Source organism: Sander lucioperca, chromosome 1 (genome assembly GCF_008315115.2).
Source record: "Sander lucioperca isolate FBNREF2018 chromosome 1, SLUC_FBN_1.2, whole genome shotgun sequence".
Classification (NCBI taxonomy): domain Eukaryota; kingdom Metazoa; phylum Chordata; class Actinopteri; order Perciformes; family Percidae; genus Sander; species Sander lucioperca.
Genome location: NC_050173.1, coordinates 6435629 through 6458850, shown reverse-complemented (window position 1 = coordinate 6458850; position 23222 = coordinate 6435629). Strand labels below are relative to the sequence as shown.

The 23222-nt window shown below is 41.7% G+C and overlaps 2 protein-coding genes and 1 long non-coding RNA gene across 10 annotated transcripts in view; 1 reads left to right on the top strand and 2 right to left on the bottom strand.

Moving 5' to 3' along the window:
- The window catches only part of LOC116060250 (zinc finger protein 239-like), a 39459-nt gene extending 16306 nt beyond the window's left edge, over window positions 1-23153 (top strand). The window contains exons 3-5 of one of the 6 annotated variants that reach the window (XR_004898604.1): window positions 144-198; window positions 619-969; window positions 2858-3056. Coding sequence is in view for 2 of the 6 variants with exons in the window: in XM_031313735.2 (XP_031169595.2) it covers window positions 9182-9274; window positions 21622-22743 (1215 nt within the window). In the remaining 4 variants the exon portion in view is untranslated. Of the gene's footprint in view, window positions 1-143; window positions 970-2857; window positions 3057-9087; window positions 9275-21621 lie in introns of those variants that run through there. The other 5 variants (XR_004898603.1, XR_004898601.1, XR_004898600.1 and 2 more) reach the window with 5 other exon arrangements.
- nfkb1 (nuclear factor of kappa light polypeptide gene enhancer in B-cells 1) overlaps window positions 1-23222 on the bottom strand; it is a 1201612-nt gene that overhangs the window by 926591 nt on the left and 251799 nt on the right. The gene's annotated exons all lie outside the window — the stretch shown is intronic.
- Window positions 67-22658, bottom strand: LOC118496166. Of its 3 annotated transcripts, none has more exons than XR_004898653.1 (5): window positions 22538-22658; window positions 16785-16790; window positions 780-859; window positions 529-611; window positions 67-192 (listed from the first exon to the last, which is right to left on the bottom strand). It is a non-coding gene; the product is annotated as an uncharacterized LOC118496166 (long non-coding RNA). The 3 variants fall into 3 exon arrangements; XR_004898655.1 differs by lacking the exon at window positions 16785-16790 and adding an exon at window positions 13923-13928 and having other exon boundaries at window positions 22538-22625; XR_004898654.1 differs by lacking the exons at window positions 780-859; window positions 16785-16790; window positions 22538-22658 and adding an exon at window positions 865-2524 and having other exon boundaries at window positions 529-696.

Below are 23222 nucleotides of genomic sequence, written 5' to 3'. Positions count from 1 at the left end.
GCAGCATTCAAAACGTTGGGTAATCTTAAAGTCCATCAACTCATTCACACTGGAGAGAAGCCGTTCTGGTGTGAACAATGTGGGAAAACTTTTTCTCGTAGTGATGCCCTCAAAGCCCACCAACTCATTCACACTGGAGATAAACCGTACAGCTGTGAACAATGCGGGGCAGCATTCACAACGTCGAGTAATCTTAAAGTTCATCAACTCATTCACACAGGAGATAAACCGTACAACTGTGAACAATGCGGGGCAGCATTCACACAGTTAGGTGCGCTCAAACGTCATCAATTCATTCACACTGGAGAGAAGCCGTTCCGGTGTGAACTATGTGGGAACACTTTTTCTCTGGGTAGTAGCCTTAAAGCCCACCAACGCATTCACACTGGAGATAAACCGTACAGCTGTGAACAATGCGGGGCAGCTTTCACCATTCAAAGCTCCCTAAAATCCCACCAACGCGTTCACACTGGAGAGAAGCCATTCTCGTGTGAACAATGTGGGAAAGCTTTTTCTAAGAGTGGTCACCTTAAAGTCCACCAACGCATTCACACTGGAGATAAACCGTACAGCTGTGACCAATGTGGGGCAGCTTTCACACGGTTATCTCACTTAAAGGTCCACCAACGTGTTCACACTGGAGAGAAGCCGTTCTGGTGTGAACAATGTGGGAAAATGTTTTCTCGGAGTAGTAGCCTTAAAAACCACCAACGCATTCACACTGGAGATAAACCGTACAGCTGTGACCAATGCGGAGCAGCTTTCACACAGTTAGACACCTTAAAATCCCACCGACGCATTCACACCGGAGAGAAGCCGTTCTGGTGTGAACAATGTGGGAAAACTTTTTCTCAGGGTGCTCACCTTAAAACCCACCAACGCATTCACACTGCCTCCTCCTGAACATTTTCTAAAGTCAAGCTGTTGTTAGAGTGGAGAGAGGGAACAGATAGCGTGAGTCAAGACGCTGTTTGTGGGTTTGTTGTTACCTTTATTTAACCATACAGTTCACAATGATGAGTGAGGTCTTTCATACCAGTGATGAACCTCAGAGATCCGTGGTATACAGTGTCCACAGCATGGAAACTTTGAGATGAAGCATGCATGTATAAAACTAGGGATGCACCGATTGGGAAATTCTGGACTGATACCGATGTTTAACATAACAACTTGGGCGATGGCCGATGCCGATGTTTTTTCTTTTTGTTATTTATTCCTTCTTTTGTGCCACGGAAACATACAAGTCTTTCGGCTGTTGATCACACTATCCTAGAATGAGCACAAATTCAATCAGACCAATTTATGAAACAAAAACAACCTTTAATGTCACTTTCTGGTTGACATTAGTTATAACCTTATTTATGACAAGTTCTTTTCTGAAAAATAACATTCAAAAACCTTTGACTGCTAACTAATCAATGAAAAGATTGTTTCAGTACATTGCCCAACAAAATTATTTGAGTGGTTTTAGCCTGATAAACAAAAACTTACTCAATGAGATTATTTTCATGGCCCAATAAAAAATATTTTTCTGATAAATAAAAAAAAAATACATCAAGTGTAAATGCAAAAACAAGTGAAATAAATTGTTATTAAAATAAATAAATTATGTTATTCATAAATACAAACATAAATAGGGATGTTGTGGATTTCGGGGAGACAGACCTCGGCAAAGTGACGCCGGCTCGGCAGCGTGTAGCGTGGCTCCATAAACTTCATCAGACTCCGAAAACCCACGTCCTCCACTACAGAGAAAGGCTGGTCATCTAAAGCCATGAACTCCATCACTTTGTTTATTTGTTTCTCTTTGGCGCTGTCTGGAGGCAGCTGTTTGGCTTCCTCAAACGCCGTGTCAGTTGAAGTCTGAGTCTTACCGGCGGTTTGCGCTTTCTTGGCGGCTTCATTTTTCCGTTTTTGGTCAGCTTGCAGGTAATCGCCGTACACCGCCTCCTGCCTGCTTCTCAAATGTCCAGTGAGATTTGTTGTGTTAAATGACTTTCTAACAGCACCCCCTCTTGAAATTTCAATGGAACACGTATTGCAAACTGCAAAACGCTGATCTTTCTCTGAAACTGTAAAATATTGCCACACGACCGCCATCTTCTTTGTTTAATCTAAGTTACTGAGGAGAGTGCGCGGGTGCCCTCTTCCGTCTCGGTCTCTCCCCCCGCCCAAATAAAAAGAGGGAAAAAAAGTTTCTCCCGAGCACAGCGTTCATGACACATATAATCATCGGCGAATGTCATTTTTATTCGCCGATGGCAGTTAACGAGGCAAATATCGCCCGTTACCGATGTTCAGCCGATGCTTCGGTGCATCCCTATATAAAACATCACCATAGTCAAGTACAGACATAAACGTGGCAGCGACCAGCCTCTTTCTAGATTCAAACTAAAGGCAGGATTTGATTCTGAAATAAAATCCTAGTTTAAGTTTTAATCTTTTTGCTAGCTGCTGAATATGAAGGGTAAAAGAAAGTGATTTATCAATTAAAATACCAAGATATCTGTACTTAGACATTCAATCTTATTACCTTGGGAAGTGAGGATAGAAGGCAGATTTGATTTAGATTTCAAATTTGAAAAAAGCATGACCTTCGTTTTTTCTGCATTTAAAACAAGTTTTAAATCATAAAGATTCTGTTGAAGCTGTTAAAAGCAAGTTGTAACTGGGAGAGGGCCTGGTCTGGTCTGGGAGAGGGCCTGGTCTGGTCTGGGAGAGGGCCTGGTCTGGGAGAGGGCCTGGTCTGGTCTGGGAGAGGGCCTGGTCTGGGAGAGGGCCTGGTCTGGTCTGGGAGAGGGCCTGGTCTGTGGTGGGTGCTGAGCAATACAGTACAGTGTCATCAGCATAAAACAGGGTTTACTACCCAGATAAGAAAAGAGAGCAGTCAGAGCCCAAAGTAGCCGAGGTCCAGGACCACTGCAGGCACTAACCTGCTTGATAAATATGGAAGAAGAACAAAGTGGGGAATATGTCAGAGCACATAACATTGGGTAAAAAAGAGCATGTAAAGATGACAAGTGAAAATCAGTGCAGTGAACAACAGGATGAGTGTAGGGCTGCTCCCTCTTAGTCGATTAGTCGACTAATCGGTCGTTTTGGTCTTGGTCAACTTAGATTTCTTTAGTCGATTAGTCATGTTTTATGCTGTTTTCATGCTGAATGACTTATTTCCAAGAAACGTACGAGCACATCTCTGGTAAACACAAGAATTAAAGTGGTGCTTTTGCATGACTCTTACTTACTTACTTGATCATATTTTACCTGATTTTTTTAAAACATTTTTATCTTGTTGTGTAACTGAATGTTATTAATGATATACATCAAGAGATGGAATAGTTTTTGGATATATGACTGTTATCATTTATATTTTACTTTATTACTTCATGTGTTTTGTTGAAGAATTTTGTGAGTTGGGTTAATTTTTTTTCCTCTTATACTCAACATACTATACTATGACTTTTAATGATTTTTTCAACATACTATACTGACTTTATAACTTTTTGACATACTATACTATGACTTTTTATGACTTTTGACATACTATACTATGACTTTTTTCGACATACTATACAATGACTTTTAATGATTTTTTTTTCAACATACTATACTATTGATAGGTTGAATATTAAGTCTGTATGCTTTCAAAGATACAATGTATTACATAAGCTTATTATGTGTGTGTGAACCTAACATGCCAGCTGATGACTGACTGTTGATGTGGGGGGTCCTGTGTGGTGAGAGTTATGAGAAACATCTGGGTATGATACAGGATCGGGAGGCCATGACAACTAATATTCTCCAGCTCTAATTATTATGTTTCATGTGAAGGAGAGCTTATGTAATCTTCACCTGTGACCTTTGGAGGGGGCCTACCCGACAGCAGAGACCACCTAATTGGGGGATCCTAAGTTATGGTTGTGATTGACAGCTGGTTCTCCAGATGTGAGGCCTAAACTGTATAAAGGACTGTGTTCACTTAGTGTTCAGTGAGAAGCTGATCTGTGAGTGTGTATGTTTATATATCTGAATAAAGCTGCATCTAATCTGAAGACATCTGAATCTGTCATCTGTCAAGTCTCCTCAATCCTTTCCAGATATCAACTATGACTTTTAATGATTTTTTTTCGACATAATATACTATGACTTTTTTATAGCTTTTCTACATACTATACTATGAATTTTTACAAAGTTTCGACATACTATACTATGACTTTATGACTTTTTGACTTTTTTCAACATACTTTACTATGACTTTTTTTTAAATACTATAATGTGACTTTTTTCGACATACTATACTATGACTTTTAATGATTTTTTTGACATACTATACTATGAAACCTTACAGCTGTTAACAATGTGTATCTCACAGTAGTAACCTTAAAGTCCTCCAACGTATTCACACTGCATCCACATTTTCCAGACCACAGCTGTGTCCTCCTGCCTCCTCCTCATGCCCTGACAGCTGGATCTACCAGGCTGTCTGTTTCTACTCATTCACTGTTTTAATGACTCCTAATCCACTTGTACTATTTTCATTTTGCAAAGTAGTTGTTGTTTAATTAGGTGTCCAACGTGGCTCTCAGTACTAGCGGTGCTTGGAACCCTACTGTAAAGAGCCGTCCATGCACACAAAAATCCCCAATAACAGATGGCAAAGTTAATAGCTGAAAAGTTTAGACCTGGGGGCTCCAAACTGCTGTACTACATCCTCAAAGGATTTCAATATGTCGCCGAGATACAGATCCCCCAGTGTAACAATTCCCTTTTCCAGCCAGTCCCTCCAGAAAGGGGAGATCTACCAATACTAGGGCTGTCAGTTAAACACGTTATTAACAGTGTTAACGCAAACCCATTTTAACGGTGTAATTTTTTTTAATTGCGAGATTAACGTTGGTTTTGGTCTAGTAAACTTTGTAGTTTTTTTTCAACTGCTGTTGCAACAACTAGTAACGTTAGAAAAACTACAACACCACACCGGATCTAGCTAGACCGGAAACACAACAACAGGCACGCCCACACACACTAGTTTGCGCTTGGAGCCGGCCAAAGAGTAGTAGGCTAACGTTACGTTTTGAGTGGATGACGAGCGCCAGACGCCGAAACGGATGCCAAGAAGATTCTGAATGGAAAGTTTACTTTTAAAAAGTTGCCAAATGGTTCCATTGACAAGACCAAAGTGATGTGTGTGTTTTGTCGTTGTGAACTGAGCTATCATCACAGCACGTCCAGTCTGAAATACCACTTGATGGCCAAGCACACAGCTGATGCCAATCCTCCGCCCCCTCGTCAAAGCCAGGCGACAATGGATGACTTCAGACAGAAGCACATGGATACCAACAACTAAGAACAAACTTACTGCAGCCATAGCTAAATGGGTGGCTACTGCATGTAGACCTGTTAACGTTGTGGAGGACGAGGGTCTAGCTGATATCATTCACATTGCATCTGCTTTTCCATGTTGATAAGAGCATTAAAATGAGAAAAGATAATGGGACAAAAAGAAATCAAAGGACATTTAGAATAGATAAAAATGTGAGATTAATTGAGAGTTAACTATGACATAAATTATTTGTTATTAAATATTTTAATCGTTTGACAGCACTAACCAATACATATTTTTGGATTCTGCCAGATACTTGATGAGGCATTTAGATATTGATCCAGTTCAAAAATCCAGACCACCTTGGTCCACACTACTTCTAAGTGAGCAGCATCCAAGCGTTCTTTAAATGAAGCTGAATTACTTACTTAGTGCAAAACCTACTTTTTAAACTCCGGTTTTCTTGCCTGATCTGCCTGAAACTTCTTCAGCCTTTAACAAAAAATGTTTTTTCGAAAGAATTTTGCTCAGTTAAAGGTCCCATGACATGGTGCTCCTTGGATGCTTTTATGTAGACCTTAGTGGTCCCTAATACTGTATCTGGAGTCTCTTTATATAGACCTTAGTGGTCCCTAATACTGTATCTGAAGTCTCTTTTATATAGACCTTAGTGGTCCCTAATACTGTATCTGAAGTCTCTTTATATAGACCTTAGTGGTCCTCTAATACTGTATCTGAAGTCTCTTTTATATAGACCTTAGTGGTCCCCTAATACTGTATCTGAAGTCTCTTTATATAGACCTTAGTGGTCCCTAATACTGTATCTGAAGTCTCTTTATATAGACCTTAGTGGTCCCCTAATACTGTATCTGAAGTCTCTTTATATAGACCTTAGAGGTCCCCTAATACTGTATCTGAAGTCTCTTTCCCTAAATTCAGCCTTGGTGCAGAATTCCAGCCACTAGAGCCAGTCCCACAATGAGCTTTCCTTAGGATGTGCCATTTCTGTGTCTGTAGCTTTAAATGCTATTGAGGGGGAGAACTACCACTTTGCTTATTTGCAAACCATGATGTCTCTCTCTCTCTCATGGGTGGTCCAAATTCTCTGGGTGGGCAAAGCAGAGAAAGGGGAGGTAACCTTTCCCCTTATGACGTCATAAAGGGAAGATTCCTGATTGGCCCATCTGAGCTTTCATTTTCTCAAAGACAGAGCAGGATACCCAGGGCTCGGTTTACACCTATCACCATTTCTAGCCACTGGGGGACCATAGGCAGGCTGGGGGAACTCACATTAATGTTAAAAAACCTCATAAAGTGACATTTTCATGCCATGGGACCTTTACAAAAATTACTCAAATTACGAACAAACTCCAATTCCAGTTCTTTTAAACACATTTTGATATGTTCAAGTTCACGTAATCTAAGTAAGAAGAATATGAAGATGCTTTTATTAATCCCAAGGGGAAATAACACTCTCTCACTGTCATTAAAGCTGTGATACCATGCTTTCATTATATCTAAAGTAATGTCATTTATGATTGAAGGAAAAGATAGATGCTTGACTTAAAGGTACATTATAGAACTTATTCAGAATTATGTTTCCTTTGGAGAGATCTCCATCTTTGAAGGCTGAACGGGGTGGGGGGGTGCCTTTTTTCCAGATTAGAGCAATAGCCCCTCCAAATGTCTGTGCACGGCCCTGTGTCTGGTATTTGTAACAAAACAAACCGCTTGGTTCAATATTAAGTGAGAAATGATGATTTTAATAGTGGATAACCCTCCTGCCTCCATAGACACACATGCATTAGGAGGTGAGCTACTCTGTACCAAGATGGCGGCCACGAAGACTTGTCGCTCCAATCGACTGCCTTAGCAACAGTAACTAAGGGCTGCGGGGTAGAGGGTAGCAGGGGGCACTGACCGCGAGACACTACGGCGCCCAGTTGGACGCTGATGCCGACTGCAGAGAGATGAGACAGAGGAGTGCAAAGGTCTTAAATCACTCTTGATGTTCTGTGGAGCTGCCTTGGCTGCGTTCACTTCATGCTGTTAGTTGATCAGTTTGATCGTCATTCTCTGCAGCAGAGTCTGTGAGCCTACCTCGTCTCAGCACTGACAGGCTGCCTGTATCGCTGAGTATATGGTGTCTGTAAAGAAAACTATCTGTGTGGAAATGTTTTCTGTGTTTTTCACATGTGCATATTAAACGTGTGTGTGTGTGTGTGTGTGTGTGTGTCTCTGTTTCTCAGGTACATGATGGTGAAATGCAAAGACAAAGAGACCCAGCAGAGAGACCCCAAGACCCAGAATACTTCTTGCTAGTCGCTGCCAAAGCTGCAAAATGTACTTTGTCCTCAGTGTAATGTGCAGTTCCAAAGAATGATGGAAGAAAAGGATGGTGATAAGGCACTGATGATCTTGGCCCTATTCTGTTCCTCCTTCAGAGACATAGTCACCGATGAAAACTTCCAGGAAAGAGCTCACTTTCTGTGGCTTGACAGGAAGTCAAAAAATGTGCTTTGATAGTTGCCAACTTTAAACATTTCAGCATATTTATCACATGAAGCATAGTGTTCAATTTGATGATCCTAAAATGTTGTAATACAGGTGTGACTAATTGGAGCAGGTTCTCCACCAAATAGAAAAAAGAATTCCTGACAGTGTCCTCAGTGCTGAACTGCTCCCAGTGCTGTTGTCCATACGAGAGCTGCATGCTGGGTATTTCTACTGTATAATGGGCTTTGAAACTGGACGGCTGTTTGAGTCTAAATCTAACCACCGTATGATAGAGAAAGGTGAGGATGCTTTAGTTCTACAGCCACAGGTTACATTGGAGGAGGAAGGGGGGGGGGGAATATTCTGAAGATCTCCACCCTGGATTCTGCAGCCATTTCTGCCAAATAAGGGCAGGATTTCCTGAGGAGAGATAACGAGGATCTGCACACACAAGAATACAAAAATAAACTTGTTACACTCTTTCCAAGACTCCTTTTTATTTTTATATTCTATATTGTTTTCACACTTCACTGAGAAATTACTGCAAATACGTTTTCTTATCAGCGAGGTGAGAGGGCATGAGACGGGAGGCTCCAGGCTGCAGCCAGAGAATGAATGGATTTTAGTTTGTCTATAGTCTGCATTTATTTTATAGACAGATATTTTTTTAAGTATTTTATTCATTTGAATGATTGCTGTTACTGTTTAGTTAAAACAGTAGCGTTTTTTGGCACGGACGAAGCAAAAAAAAAATCCTCTAAGTGGTTTTCTACTGTGTTATCTATCATTTCACCGTGTGGAGAATTGGGGAATTGGCGCCCCTGCTTGCTGAGAAGGTACCGTGCACAGAGAAGCTGTGAGAAGGGGAGGGGGGAGGGGGTCGGACAGGTTGCTGGACATAGGAGCTGATACCGTTGGTGCTCCGCTAATACTGAGCACCCACCAAGCTGACCGTGGTTATGTGTCAGTTAAACTTTTCATCTCCAATCCTATCCTGAGTTGAAAGAGCCTAGGTAAGTAAGTATTCCATTCATAAGCATGATAGTCTGCATTTATCTTACATATATATATATATATATATATATATATATATATAAGTATATAGTATAGTAGATATATAAGTATTGTATTCATCTGTATGATTGCCGTTATTGTTTAGTTAAAAACACCAAAGTAGGAAGGAGACATAGAGGACCAGACCCGAGCTTTTACTTTGAAAAGTAGAAGCTCAGACGTGAGCTTTTATTTTGAAAAGGCTCCAGGCTGCAGCCATGTCAGTCTAGGAACCCGGAGTGAGTCAGCAGTCTCAGTGGAAGGCTGCTGGATTTCAAAGACCAGGACCAGAACCAGAACCAGAGCGGAATGGAGGAGGAGCAGCAGAAGCCGGAGCAGCGGAGCAACAAGGTCCCCAGAAGAGCAGCAGCAGGCTCGGCCTCTGATAGCAGCGGTGTTCAGGTCAGTGTTAGGACACAACAAGCACACTGAAGACACAAGATGGCCGACTCTCATGGAAACAACATGGGGCTCTGTGTGCATTAGCACACATGCTTCTCTCTGTGTGAAAAGGGGCCATAGGCGTAAAAAGAGGTTTTTAAAAGTCTCGGTGTGTTCAGCTCTCAGTCCGTTTGGAGCTTCTAACTCAACCTCTGGGCTTAGTTTAGTTTCTAGTTGATATCTGCTCTGGTTTACATTTCGGCTCCGTTTATAGGAGTCTTGTTAAGTTACTGCTGATGAAGAGCAACATTTCCTTATGTTCCTCTTCAAAATAAAAGCATGTATGTAACAAAGTAACCAGGGGCTTTTATTGTGAAGAATGTATAGGAAGTTAAACCGTTGTACTGCTTTGTGAACACAGCGCTATGAAGAGAGCTGTGATATAGGCTCGTTGGAGATGAACTGCTCCTCGCCTGTAAAGTGGACGAGAGCAGGCAGCAGCAGCCGGGCAGTCCGCGATCAACTGGGACAGTTTCCAGCTGATTCCAGCCATATATATATATATATATATAATGGAGCAGCAGGTCCCGTGTCTCTGGACGGAGACCAGTGAAGTCTCTTTCCCGGTGATGGCTGAGCGTTACTGAGCAGCCTCCAACTGAGCTTGAAGACGTAGATGTGACGTGAGCAACCTGTCTGAAAGTTGGAAGTCTTCTGGTAGCTGTGCCAAGAGAAATCTCAATCATTCCCAATCTAGCAGAGACGGAGAGCGTAGGTATATGTAAGGAGATAACATAGACACAGGCTAATTATTGATCACTAAAATGATAGTTAACATTAGTAATTAAACTTAAACAGCTAATGGAAGTCCAAACTGCCTGAGAGCTTCTCCTGTACTATACGGTAATTCCTCTACTATGAGACAGTAAGTCTCGTGGTTATGACCCAATCGTTAGCCTATTTTTATAAAAACGTCTGCTACGGAGCCATAACGTGAGCTACAAGGTAATGGAGCCTTTTATACATTGTCGTGTTTCTTTAGAAATAAACAACGGACAAAATGAATGGCAGTCAATGGGATGCTAACGGGAGGTGATGGCTTGGTAGCATCAACATGGCGCCGTAGGAGCTACAGGTTGTGAGGAGAAGCTGACCAACTTGTTTCCAGCAGCCTTCAGGCTGAACAGGAAGTCACAGAAACACTGTGGTCCGATTCTGATTTAATAAAATGTTATCAGACCCATATATTATGGTGTTATATCTGTGCCTCATTCCTGAGCGAGTAATTGTATGTTTTGAGCACAGAGAAATATATGCATTTATTGAGCACGGAATAGGTTTTTGTTTACTCAAACTAAATTATTTTTTGCGAGTGTTTAATTTCTGTTCAAAAAGCAATGTAATGTGCTTGCACAATATAGTTCTCTGTGCTCAAAACATACAATTACTCGCTCAGGAATGAGACCCATATATAACGCCATACATATCAGCTCCTACACAGTCTCCAGTTGATTATATTCTGACAGAGTAGCTGTTAACATGCTCTACATGTGATCTGTTGCTGATTTTAATTAACAGACTGTAGATGATCAGTAATCTGAACAGATTTAATCTCTCTGACTTCTAAACATAACTATCAGTCACACAACATGTGTTCTGTACAGAATAAGCCTTTAAATCAGACTAATAGCAGTTAAAATCCCTCCATTCAAAATCAATAAAAAGTTTATATAAAATGTCATCATGTTGAGTCGATTCTGAACCAATCAGCTGTTAGAACTGCTGCGAGGCCGGCGTTTCCCAGCATGCCCCTGGGTCCGTCTGGGTCTTACAGTCGGTGGAGAGCAACTGCGCTGCCTGCTCTCAAACCTGCTGCCGCCGTGATCTGGTGAGGTCATCGTTGACCACGTGGGCATGACGTCAGAGCAAGTCGGGATCAAGTCAGACACAAATCTACCCAGCATGCATTGGTCGGCGATCACCGGTGATCGATTCTGTTCAGACCTGGCTCATCTCCAACGAGCCTAATGCTTGACTAATAAATACCAAAGTAGACGACATAAGAGCAGGAATGTGTGTAGTAGTGTTGTACATATTGGTGAAATATGGACGTTTGATGAAAGTAAAAATGAAGTGATTGTATACCAGTGGCTGTCTCCTCAGGCTACAGAGAGAGAGACAGAGGTCCAGACAGGCTGATGGGTTACATCAGTTGTCGCTCTGATCTGAAATTAACGTGTCAACAGTTATTCTGTTGTGTTCTGCTTTGATTTTATTAACATGCATTACTTGTCACTGTTGCTGTCACAAGCTTGATTTAAATCCTTCTGTTGCAGTTGTTTAGATGGTTAGAAATGGTTGCACTGGCACCGGAGATAAAGTGGGACATAGGCCTGCATGATAAATGGTTATAAAATCACAATCTCAATTCACCCCTGGTAACGATTTAATTATTAAATGACTTTGATTTATTTTATTTTTACTCCAATTAATTTATTGAAAGCATTTGACATTAACAATAACATGTTTTAATTATGTAAAGACATGTTCAAGGAGTCCAGATAGAGCCTGTATCAGGGCCATATTTAGTCCAGATAGAGCCTGTATCAGGGCCGTATTTAGTCCAGATAGAGCCTGTATCAGGGCCATATTTAGTTCAGATAGAGCCTGTATCAGGGCCATATTTAGTCCAGATAGAGTCTGTATCAGGGCCATATTTAGTCCAGATAGAGCCTGTATCAGGGCCATATTTAGTCCAGATAGAGCCTGTATCAGGGCCGTATTTAGTCCAGATAGAGCCTGTATCAGGGCCGTATTTAGTTCAGATAGAACCTGTATCAGGGCCATATTTAGTCCAGATAGAGCCTGTATCAGGGCCATATTTAGTCCAGATAGAGCCCGTATCAGGGCCATATTTAGTTCAGATAGAGTCTGTATCAGGGCCATATATAGTTCAGATAGAGCCCGATTTAGTTCAGATAGAGCCCGTATCAGGGCCATATTTAGTCCAGATAGAGCCTGTATCAGGGCCATATGTAGTCCAGATAGAGCCCGTATCAGGGCCATATTTAGTCCAGATAGAGCCCGTATCAGGGCCATATTTAGTCCAGATAGAGCCCGTATCAGGGCCATATTTAGTCCAGATAGAGCCCGTATCAGGGCCATATTTAGTCCAGATAGAGCCTGTATCAGGGCCATATTTAGTCCAAGCCCGTATCAGGGCCATATTTAGTCCAGATAGAGCCCGTATCAGGGCCATATGTAGTCCAGATAGAGCCCGTATCAGGGCCATATTTAGTCCAGATAGAGCCTGTATCAGGGCCATATTTAGTCCAAGCCCGTATCAGGGCCATATTTAGTCCAGATAGAGCCTGTATCAGGGCCATATTTAGTCCAGATAGAGCCCGTATCAGGGCCGTATTTAATTCAGTGTGTGATATGTCACTATTTGTGGTAGCCTGCTGTATTTAAAGGGCCAGTATGGACTATATTTCCTGTAGTCAGTGATCCTCTGTGTTTACAGGCTCGTGGTGATGATCAGTGAGCTCTAGGGGCCAAAGTAAATCTCTGTTTGGTGCTGCTGATTAGTTTTGTTTTGTCTTGGTTCATGTGTTGAATAAACATGACACTTCTTGAGAAAATAAATTGTGGCAGAGAATCGTGATATCAATTCTAAGCTAAAAAAATTGTGATTCATATTTCCCCCCCAATCGTGCAGGCCTAGATATGCTTACAGTGTGTATTGAAGTCACTTACTTCTCTTTCTAGTTTCTGTGGCCCTCATTTTTCAACCTAACGTAGAAACCATATGAGCGCAGAAATCCTCTTACGACAGGCTTCACGTGTGATTCATGAAACGTTGGTATCACCCCCAGTTGGGGCTGTGCTGGACTCTGGGCACCAGGTCATCTGGCTCCAGAACCCCACAGGCTAAAACTATGTTGCAGACTTTTTCTGGCGTGTATGGGTGATATCGCTAATGCAAGACAGAGCTGTCTGCCCTTAATCAATCCGATGGAGCGCTCCACCGTGGCCCGTGTGCGTACGTGTGCACTGGTACCGGCTCATAGAGGTCTTCTAAGAGCCAGATCTGCCATTGCTGATAAGTGCTCAACTGATGACTTCTCCATCTCCTGATAAACTGATTATATGCTGCACCGCAAGTCTACACTGACTCCAAAACCTGCGTACACGAGTTCAGACCAGACGTGAGATTTTATCGCAGTCTACGCTCACGTTCAAATTGATAAATACCGTGCTTTGCGTAGGAATCGACGTACGCCCGTCCTGCACGTTTTAGGTCGTACGCACATTTCATAAATGAGGGCCTGTATCTCCAGATCCAGTTTCCTCAGTGTTCTTTTTTCTTAAAGGAGAATTCTGGTGAATTTCAACCCGTAGCTCTGTTGTGTGTATATGTGGAGTGCTGTCAGTAGCAAAAAACTAAACCAATCAGTGCTGCCTACACCGTGTTATCCTCCTGTTAGAGTTAGCACCCAACAGGCCTAAACAGGGCAGGTTTTAACCTGTTTTTAGCCTCTAAACATGCTGGAAATGTCATTCCAAGAGCCTCCCCATGAGCAGTGATTCCTTCTGAGTGAACACAGTGAATCTGACTGCAGGAGATGTGACAGAAATGCATAAAGTTGTGTTAATCCAGCCAGTGCACATACCTCTGTTTATTTTCTGTTTTCCGGTCAAGTCCACACTAGTCGATTGTCAAACTCATACAATCCAATATTCCAGTCAAATTTGCCATGTTCCCTCAGAAGGAATCACTGCACATGGGGAGGCACTTGTAATGTTTAGAGGCTAAAAACAAGTTTAAAACCTGCCCTGTTACAGCCTCCTGGGTGCTAACTCTAGCAGGAGGATAACACGGTGTAGGCAGCACTGATTGGTTTAGTTTTCCTCTCTACTGACAGCACGCCACATTTACACACAACAGAGCTACGGGTTGGAATCGACCGGAATTCTCCTTTAATTTAATTTCCATACCAAGGTCCAGATCCTGGAGACTTCTTTTGCTGACAGCAATCTGTCCATCTGCCAGCTCTATTAGTTTCTTCAGATGTCGTGTGTACAGATATCTGACAGTTTGTGAATTCTGTAAACCACCCATTGATTAGCACAGCAGGAATTGTGCATAATTTAGATTAGCTGCAGCTAACGATTATTTTTGGAATCAAATATTCTAGCAATTATTTTATCGATTAATCGGATGAAAATGTATTTTGCATTATTAAACCACAGAACACAACAATGGAAATACAGGTATTTATTAACACTTATTGGCTATCAAAACTAAGCCCATTTAGTGCATTTAAGTGTCACATGACATTGCAGAAACAAATTAATAACCATACAGTAATGTCAACTTACTGTGGAATATGTATAACATATAAAACTATGAAATACAACTTTAATAGTAAAGGGTATTTTGACCTTAGTTTTGTCTTCTTAAGACAAAAGGGAACAAAGGATTGTAAGAATAAAAAATAACAAAAAAGGTATACAATTTATAAAAATAAATGTATATAAAAATAAATAATTAATCCAGGCCATTTGGCCTCAGTAGCTGTAATCACAAAACTAACTTCTAAATGTGTCACTTGTCCAGGTAAAGATTTATCATTTTATATTTTTTTTGTGTTTTGCTAATGCTTAATTCAGACAAACCGTTGAAAGCATCCAAACACGATCAACATTAATAAAATTCAGTAGAAACAAACGTGTCCCAACAATAGATTTCCCCTTCAACAAGAAAAAAGGATCTCCAGACTCCTGATACAAAGTTATACGTTCACGCTGGTGTGCAGTGTATCACCAGAGGTAGTGGTGAATTTATACTCTATCTAAAATAATTGTGTAGACATAACAATGAATTTTGCCAGTAAATGTTGGATTTTAAGGTTTAGTTTTTGTTTTTTTTCTACAATTTCACTTTCTAGTGAAGGCTAGTGAGGCTGATTGACCCAGGGGTCCTTTAAAAGGTGTAGCTACTTTACAGTTGATTATTAGCTGATATTTAATCCGGCGGGTCACGGAGCTGAGGTTTAACAATAACTGACGGACAAACGAGCAGCGGAGTAGTAACGCTACGAGGCAGAGAGCCAGCCGCCGAATGAGTCAGAGTAACTTCATGCTTCATCCACACAACGCACACTGCTATCTCCACGAGTGACAGCTTCATTCAGCTCGTTTTCTGTCACCAATGTGGTGAGGAGGTGACGTTAAGGTGGAGTTATCAAGCTAACGTTAGCTAACTAACACCGGCTTGCAAATGTCTGGAAGTGCAACACAGTCTGTCTCCTTAAGGACATTCTTCAATTTGTCTGAAGTAAGTTCTTGAAGGAATGGTGTACTTGGGATTGAAAGTGGAAATCATATTTTGAAATCCTTTGTCCTCCACCATGGACAGTGGGCGCATGTCTGTAATGAGCATGTTCAAAATGCTGTCTGTAAACATTACAGCTTCTTCAACTGAGCTGTCCATATGCCTCTGTGATGTGCTGGGAATTATATATTATTATATTATTAATATGCACAACAAATACCATGCTGTAAACTAGCACTACTCACTTAAATTTAAATTATTATATCGATTTTATGTAGATTTGTGCATCTGCAGCATTTAACTACCAAATAACTTATAAAAATGATGTCTGCAATAGGCCTATTTGGTTGGTAACCTAACAGTGTGTGTGTATGTGTCTGTGTGTGTGTCTGTGTGTGTTCGGGGGTGCTTCAGTGTAGGCCTATTATATTGCTCACTTCCAATTTAACATAAATTAGTTTACTACTTAAAGTTTCCACAACTTGACATCAGTGTCTAGTCATCATATCTAGTCATATCAACTCACGACAATAGGCTGCAACCACTAAAAATACTGCACGTTCTAGCTAGCACTAGTGCAGGGGTGGCCAACCAGTTAGGTATAAAGAGCCACAAAAAAAAAACGCACCATAGCAAAAAGCCACACAACACATGCACGTCCACACTACAACAGCAACAGTGTCTTCCAGATCTGATGACAGTCATAATACATAGCAGTTTTCATAGTTTATTTTCTCACTATGATTGACTCAGTGGGAAACCTGACAGTCTTTGTTATCCACAATCCTTTTCAGGTCTTGCTTGAACTCGGTTGAGGCCACTCGAAGAACTCTCTCACTCATCTGTCACTAAAGGGGCTTTCAAACAGTCTGATTCAGCAGTGAAAGGGTTAACGAGGAAGGTGATCTGTGGCCGCTGTTTTTCCTCAGGTTGCACAATCTGTCCTCAAAACTCTGCTGCATTATTTTCCATTTTAAAATAATTGGCAAATGTATTGGCAGATGCATTCAAGTGTGTTTTTTTTACTTATCTGAAATACTGTATGTTTCAGAAAAGTTAAAAACAACAATCAACCAGTGACACAGCCCCCAGCCACACAGTAAGAGCCTCACAGGAGCAGGCAAAGAGCTGCATACGGCTCAAGAGCCACAGGTTGGCCCCCCCTGCTCTAGTGCGTTAAGCTAACATCAATACGTTCCCCTGTGTCGGCTGGGCTTGGTGAGCTGACATTAACAACAGGATGTTTTCGGCTCAGGTGTTGGATCATAGTTGATGTGCTGTTGTGGTACGCAAGTTCTGCTTTGCAGTACGCACATTGTACCTTGTCTTCTTTTTCAGTTTGAAATGATCCCAAACCATTGACTTTTTTTGCCTTTTCCTGGCGGTATCTTGGCTCTCTGCCATCGCGCCAAGGAATGTTGCGTGCGTCGTAAATAACAGTCCGTGTGAAACAATGACCCTGAGCTGAGCGGGCCACATAACGCGACTGATTGGAATTAAACGAAGCTTCGAGGCAGAGAATTTGCCTCAAAGCTTTTTTTGTAATCGAATAATTAGGGCCCGAGCACGAACATGCAAGGACCCAACGGTGCCTTGCACTGACAGTGTGAAGGAGCCTCTTGTTTTTGGTCAGATTATTTTTACCAATTCCTTGTTGCATTTTTGAGGGGGTTAGAATGCACGAAAACTCACAAAAATTTGCACACGTCAGAACTGGTGAAAATTGCAAAGATAAAAAAAAAAATACACATATCCACCACTAGGTGGCGCTATTGCTGAAAAACCCATTTGGCCCTATAACTCCCAAACCGTACATCTCACATTCATAAACCATATATCTTTGCGTTCCCTGGATCCAGCTGAATCTCCTGATATAGGCCACGCCCATTTCCACCTAGACTTTTATGCGTGAAAAATCGCAATTTATCGAAAACCTACTTTGCAGACGGACCTGACAAAAAGTTATCCAAAGAATTTTTATAGCATAAAAATTGCACATATTACACAACTTTGCCATACCTCGACCAAAATAATAGCTATCAACGCAAAACTTAAGATTCTTGTTTGCCATGACCCTCTGGAGATGCCCCACACGTTATACAAAAATTGGCCACTAGGGGGCGCTACAAGTACATAAAGTTTATACCTCATGAACGACTCATCCGATTTTTACAAAATTTGATGGGTACCATCTAGGGCCACTCATGAGGCCACCCCTACAGTAAGGTACTGATTGGTCAAAGTGGGCGTGGCCTATGGGACCCTAATTGGTTTTAGCCCTTGGGCACATTTTTGACGGCCTCAATATATACGAAAACTCACAAAAATTGGCGCCCACGTAAACACCTGGAAGCTTTGCGAGACTGTACAGCGATTTGGCCCAAACCTGTAAGTGGGCTCCATAGCGCCCCCTAATGCCTGGAAGGCCTTAACTTGGACGTAGTTGCTCCGATCTTCACCAGAATTAATACCCATATTGCTCTAATCATTGCGGAAATATTTCCCATTTACCTTCATTAGCTCCGCCCAACCGGAAGGCGGCTATTTTTTATTATGCATTTTTCATGTGTTTTACATTCTTTCGGACTCGTCCTAGGCCGTGATTAAGTTACAGCAACTTCCTGTCTAAACGGGAAGTAGTGTTATCTTGGCAAAAATTATTATGATTGCCCCGAAACTTGACAACATTGTTCGTCATGGCCGTTTAGCATCTGTGCCAAACTTGGCATCAATCGGCCATTAGATGGCGCCGTTTTAATTTTTTTTAATTAATCAGCAAAATATTGATATATGGGAAACCTACTCTGTCTAACTACTCCTGGGGCGTGAGTCCGATCGGCACGAAAACTGGCATATAGACTCGGAGGACAGAGGACCAACTTCCTGAAGGTGGGTGTCGAAACAGGAACGGCTGTATCTTGCACACGGCTATTCCAATGGACACAAAACTTAAGACGATGAGTTGTTCCTCATGTGCCAATGAGGCAGTGTGCCAAATATGGCGTCAATCGGCCTGTAGATGGCGCTGTTTTAATTTCTTTTAATTAACAAATTCGCTTTGAGCGAAACCTTTTTTTTTTTTTTTTTTAACTCCTCCTAGAGCGTGAGTCCCATCTGCACAAAAATGTACACGTAGACTCGGTGGACCCTCATGACAAAAAGTTATCAAAAGAATTTTGATAACTAACACAATGCGCAAGTTACAGAGGACCAACTTCCTGTAGGGGGCTGTCGAAACAGGAAGTTGCGTATCTTACCAAGATTTATTCCGATTGACACCAAACATGACACAGTTGTTCGGCATAGGGGCTTGAGCATCCATGCCAAATTTAGAGTGAATCGGCCATTAGATGCCGCTGTTAGAATTTTTTTTATTAATTAGCCACATCGCAATATATGGGAAACATACTCTGTCTAACTCCTCCTGGGCCGTGAGTCCAATCTGCACGAAAACTTGGATATAGACTCGGTGGACCCTCGTGACTAAAAGTTATCAAAAGAATTTTGAAAGCTAAAACAATGCGCAAGTTATGGAGGAACAACTTCCTGTAGGTGGCTGTTAAAACATGAACGGTTGTATCTTGGCAAAACTTATTCTGATTTACATGAAACTAGAATGTGGTCTACATGTGATGCTGCGTCTGCCAGGACCCCCGACTGCAAGAAGGTCAGGGCCCGTTCATCGCTGCTTGCAGCTTTAATTCGAATTATTCCAGTAATTGTTTCAGCCCTAATTTAGATTTCCTTTAGCCAATACTCACTAGGGCTTTGACTCCGAACTTTGTTATTCGAATATAATTCGAATATTTAAAAAAATTATATTTGAATTATTATGGACATTATTTTTTGTAAATGTGTTTGCTTGTAAACATTTTTAATTCAGATTCCGAGGCTTTTTCGCGCATTTCAAAATGTAACTACACGTCGCGGCGACGCTCGGCCGTGGCTCGGTAGCGTTGCATTTCCCCCCCGACTCATTTCCTGGTTCTCCTTCTCCATAAACAACATGAAATCAAGGAGAGGGTTAACTTCTCCTGCTCCAGATTTCCCACCATGGTCAGAAAGAACTAGCCTGGTTCTACCAGACTCTGGTCCATTAGCCTGGTCCTACCAGACTCTGGTCCACTAGCCTGGTCCTACCAGACTCTGGTCCACTAGCCTGGTCCTACCAGACTCTGGTCCACTAGCCTGGTCCTACCAGACTCTGGTCCATTTCATTGGTCCAGAGAGTCTGGCCTCTCTCCATTGACAAGTGTTAATTTCCTTGAAGGCGGGTACTCTGTTGAAGTTTAAAACTATTGGATCTGCCCAGAGCCACTCTGGATCTGCCAGAACCAATCGCTAATGTTTGGTCGTGACGTATGTCATGCGCATGTTAAACAAGAGGGGAGACAACAACAACTATCGGCTTATATTTAGCATTAGCATGGCTAGCGTTAGCCTTAGCCAACTCCTTCACCACTAACGGAGCGAGCTGGAAAATCAAACTGTTCCCAAACCCCGTGGGGAGGAGGTCCATGACATCATGGCCACCAACACAACTCAGCAAAGATTGTTCTTGCTCGAACTTTAACTTCTGGATATTCGGCAGCGTTGCCACAACGGACTGAATGGCTTCGCTCGCATCTTTCTAGCGCACGTCCTCAACGTCATCGTTCTCAGCCACTCCCTCTGTTCACTGATTGGACCTACAAATATTTGACCGGAGAAAACCCAAGAATATACCACAAACCCAGACGGAGTACTGAAGGGAAATGAAAATTGAGCGGAAGTACATAGGAGGGCAGAGCCAGGCTAAGAAAGAACAGGGGAGACACTTTGTTTCTCTCACTATGACTGTAGAGTCACTACTCACTCTGAAGATAATCACCGTCACTCTCTCACTCTGCACACACACACACACACACACACACACACGTCGGCTCAACGCCCACACCAGCACAAGTATGAACATCAGACCACTTATGTAGGCTATGGTGAAAGCTCCAAACTTCCTGTTGAAAGCATACTGTTTGTGTTTAATCCAGGGTCTGACTTTTAATTTAAAAAAACAGTGGTGGCAGTGTGTTCTTCTTCTAACATCATTGCCTGTCTATTGACATTGACTGATACACTGCCCTCTGGTGGACAGAACATACAACTTAAGTTTGATACCAATCTAGGTCTTACTGAAGGCATTTAATGGTCAAAATATTAATAAATATTCAAATATATTCAAATATTAATAAACAAACGAACTACGAATATGATTTTGGGGCAAAAGTCAAAGCCCTAATACTCACTATGTTGCCAGGCTGGCTGTCAGCTGTACTGCATCTGGATCCTGTTATAAATATGAGTGCTATTTTACTGACTTCTCATCCGTAATGGGCTAAATCCCAGCCGAGTTCCTTCAAGTGGACCTAGAAGAACTGATGCTGTCTTGAAGACAAAGGGTGGTCACACCACATATTGATTTGATTTAGATTTGTCTGATCTGTAGATTCTGTTCATTCACTGCATTTGGTTAATTAATGAAAATAAACTATTAACACTTCCATTTTTGAAAGCATTCTTAGTTTACTATATATATATATATATATATATATATATATATATATATATATATATATATATATATATTATTTTATTTAATTTATTTATTTTTTTTTATTAGGGGTGGAACGTTACATGTATTCGTATTGAACCGAAACGGTACAGGCGTCTCCGTTCGGTACATGAATTTACACGGAGAATACACGGTATAAAAATAAATAAAACTTGCATGCAAATTAATTAATGTAATGTGGAACTACTGTTAGACACGCGGCTCTTTAGGGACACCTAATCTGACTTTTTAAATATGATGTTTTAGAATATCAACAAGTTGTTGCAAAGGTTCGTATGCTTACATATGTTAGCATGTTAGCATATATAAGCATGTCTTAGCATGGATTGGCATGTTAGCAAATGTAAACATCTTAGCATATGTGAGTATGTTTGCATGTGTATCTCTCCACCATTGCATCTAACTCTCTGTCTGTTTCTATAGAAACGGAGAGGAAGAGGCGGACTCGGACATCACAGCTGTCAGCACTGTGACAAGTCCTTCACAACATCTAGAAATTTAAATATTCATCAGAGTGTTCACACTGGAGAGAAACCGTACAGCTGTGAACTATGTGGGACAGCTTTCAGAGAGTTAAGTTTGCTCAAACGTCATCAATTCATTCACACTGGAAAGAAGCCGTTCTGCTGTGAACTATGTGGGAAAACTTTTTCTCACCGTGGTCACTTTAACGTCCACCAAGTCGTTCACACTGGAGATAAACCATACAGCTGTGAACAATGCGGAGCAGCATTCACAACATCGGGTAATCTTAAAGTCCATCAACGCATTCACACTGGAGAGAGACCATACAGCTGTGAACAGTGCGGGGCGAATTTCAAACAATTAGGTGGGCTCAAAAGTCATCAACTCACTCACACTGGAGAGAAGCCGTACAGCTGTGAACAATGTGGGGCAGCTTTCACACAGTTAGGTGGGCTCAAAGGTCATCAACTCCTTCACACGGGAGAGAAGCCGTACAGCTGTGACCAATGCGGGGAAGCATTCATAAGGTCGGTTAAACTTAAATCCCACCAACGCATTCACACTGGAGAGAAGCCATACAGCTGTGAACAATGTGGGGCAGATTTCACACAGTTATCTAACTTAAAGGCCCACCGACGTGTTCACACTGGAGAAAAGCCGTACAGCTGTGAACAGTGCGGGGCAGCTTTCTCACAGCTATCTCACTTAAAGGTCCACCGACGCATTCATACTGGAGATAAACCTTACAGCTGTGAACAATGTGGAGCAGCATTCACAACGTCGGGTAATCTTAAAGCCCATCAACGCATTCACACTGGAGAGAAACCATACAGCTGTGACCAATGTGGCGCAGCATTCGCGACGACGGGTAAACTTAAAGTCCACCAACGCATTCACACTGGAGAGAAACCATACAGCTGTGAACAATGCGGAGCAGCTTTCTCAGAGTTATCTCACTTAAAGGCTCACCGACGTGTTCACGCTGAAGAGAAGCCGTTCTGGTGTGAGCAATGTGGGAAAACTTTTTCTGAGAGTGGTCACCTTAAAACCCACCAACTCATTCACACTGCCTCCTCTTGAACATTTTCTAAAGCCAAGCTGTTGTTAGAGTGGAGAGAGGGAACAGATAGCGTGAGTCAAGACGCTGTTTACTACCCAGATAAGAAAAGAGAGCAGTCAGAGCCCAAAGTAGCCGAGGTCCAGGACCACTGCAGGCACTAACCTGCTTGATAAATATGGAAGAAGAACAAAGTGGGGAATATGTCAGAGCACATAACATTGGGTAAAAGAGCATGTAAAGATGACAAGTGAAAATCAGTGCTGTGAAGAACACGATGAGTGTAACATAACAGTTGTTTTTCAAGGAATCAGATTATGAGATATTCATGATTGAAGCTTGTAGAAGAAAATAATTTCCCAGTTTTAGTCTCATTTTATCCTAATATCCTCTTTCTGTTCACTGATTAAGTTGATCATATTTTAACAGATTTTTTAAAAACATTTTTATTTGTGTGGTGTAACTGAATGTGGAAAAAAAACAATATACATCAAGAGATGGA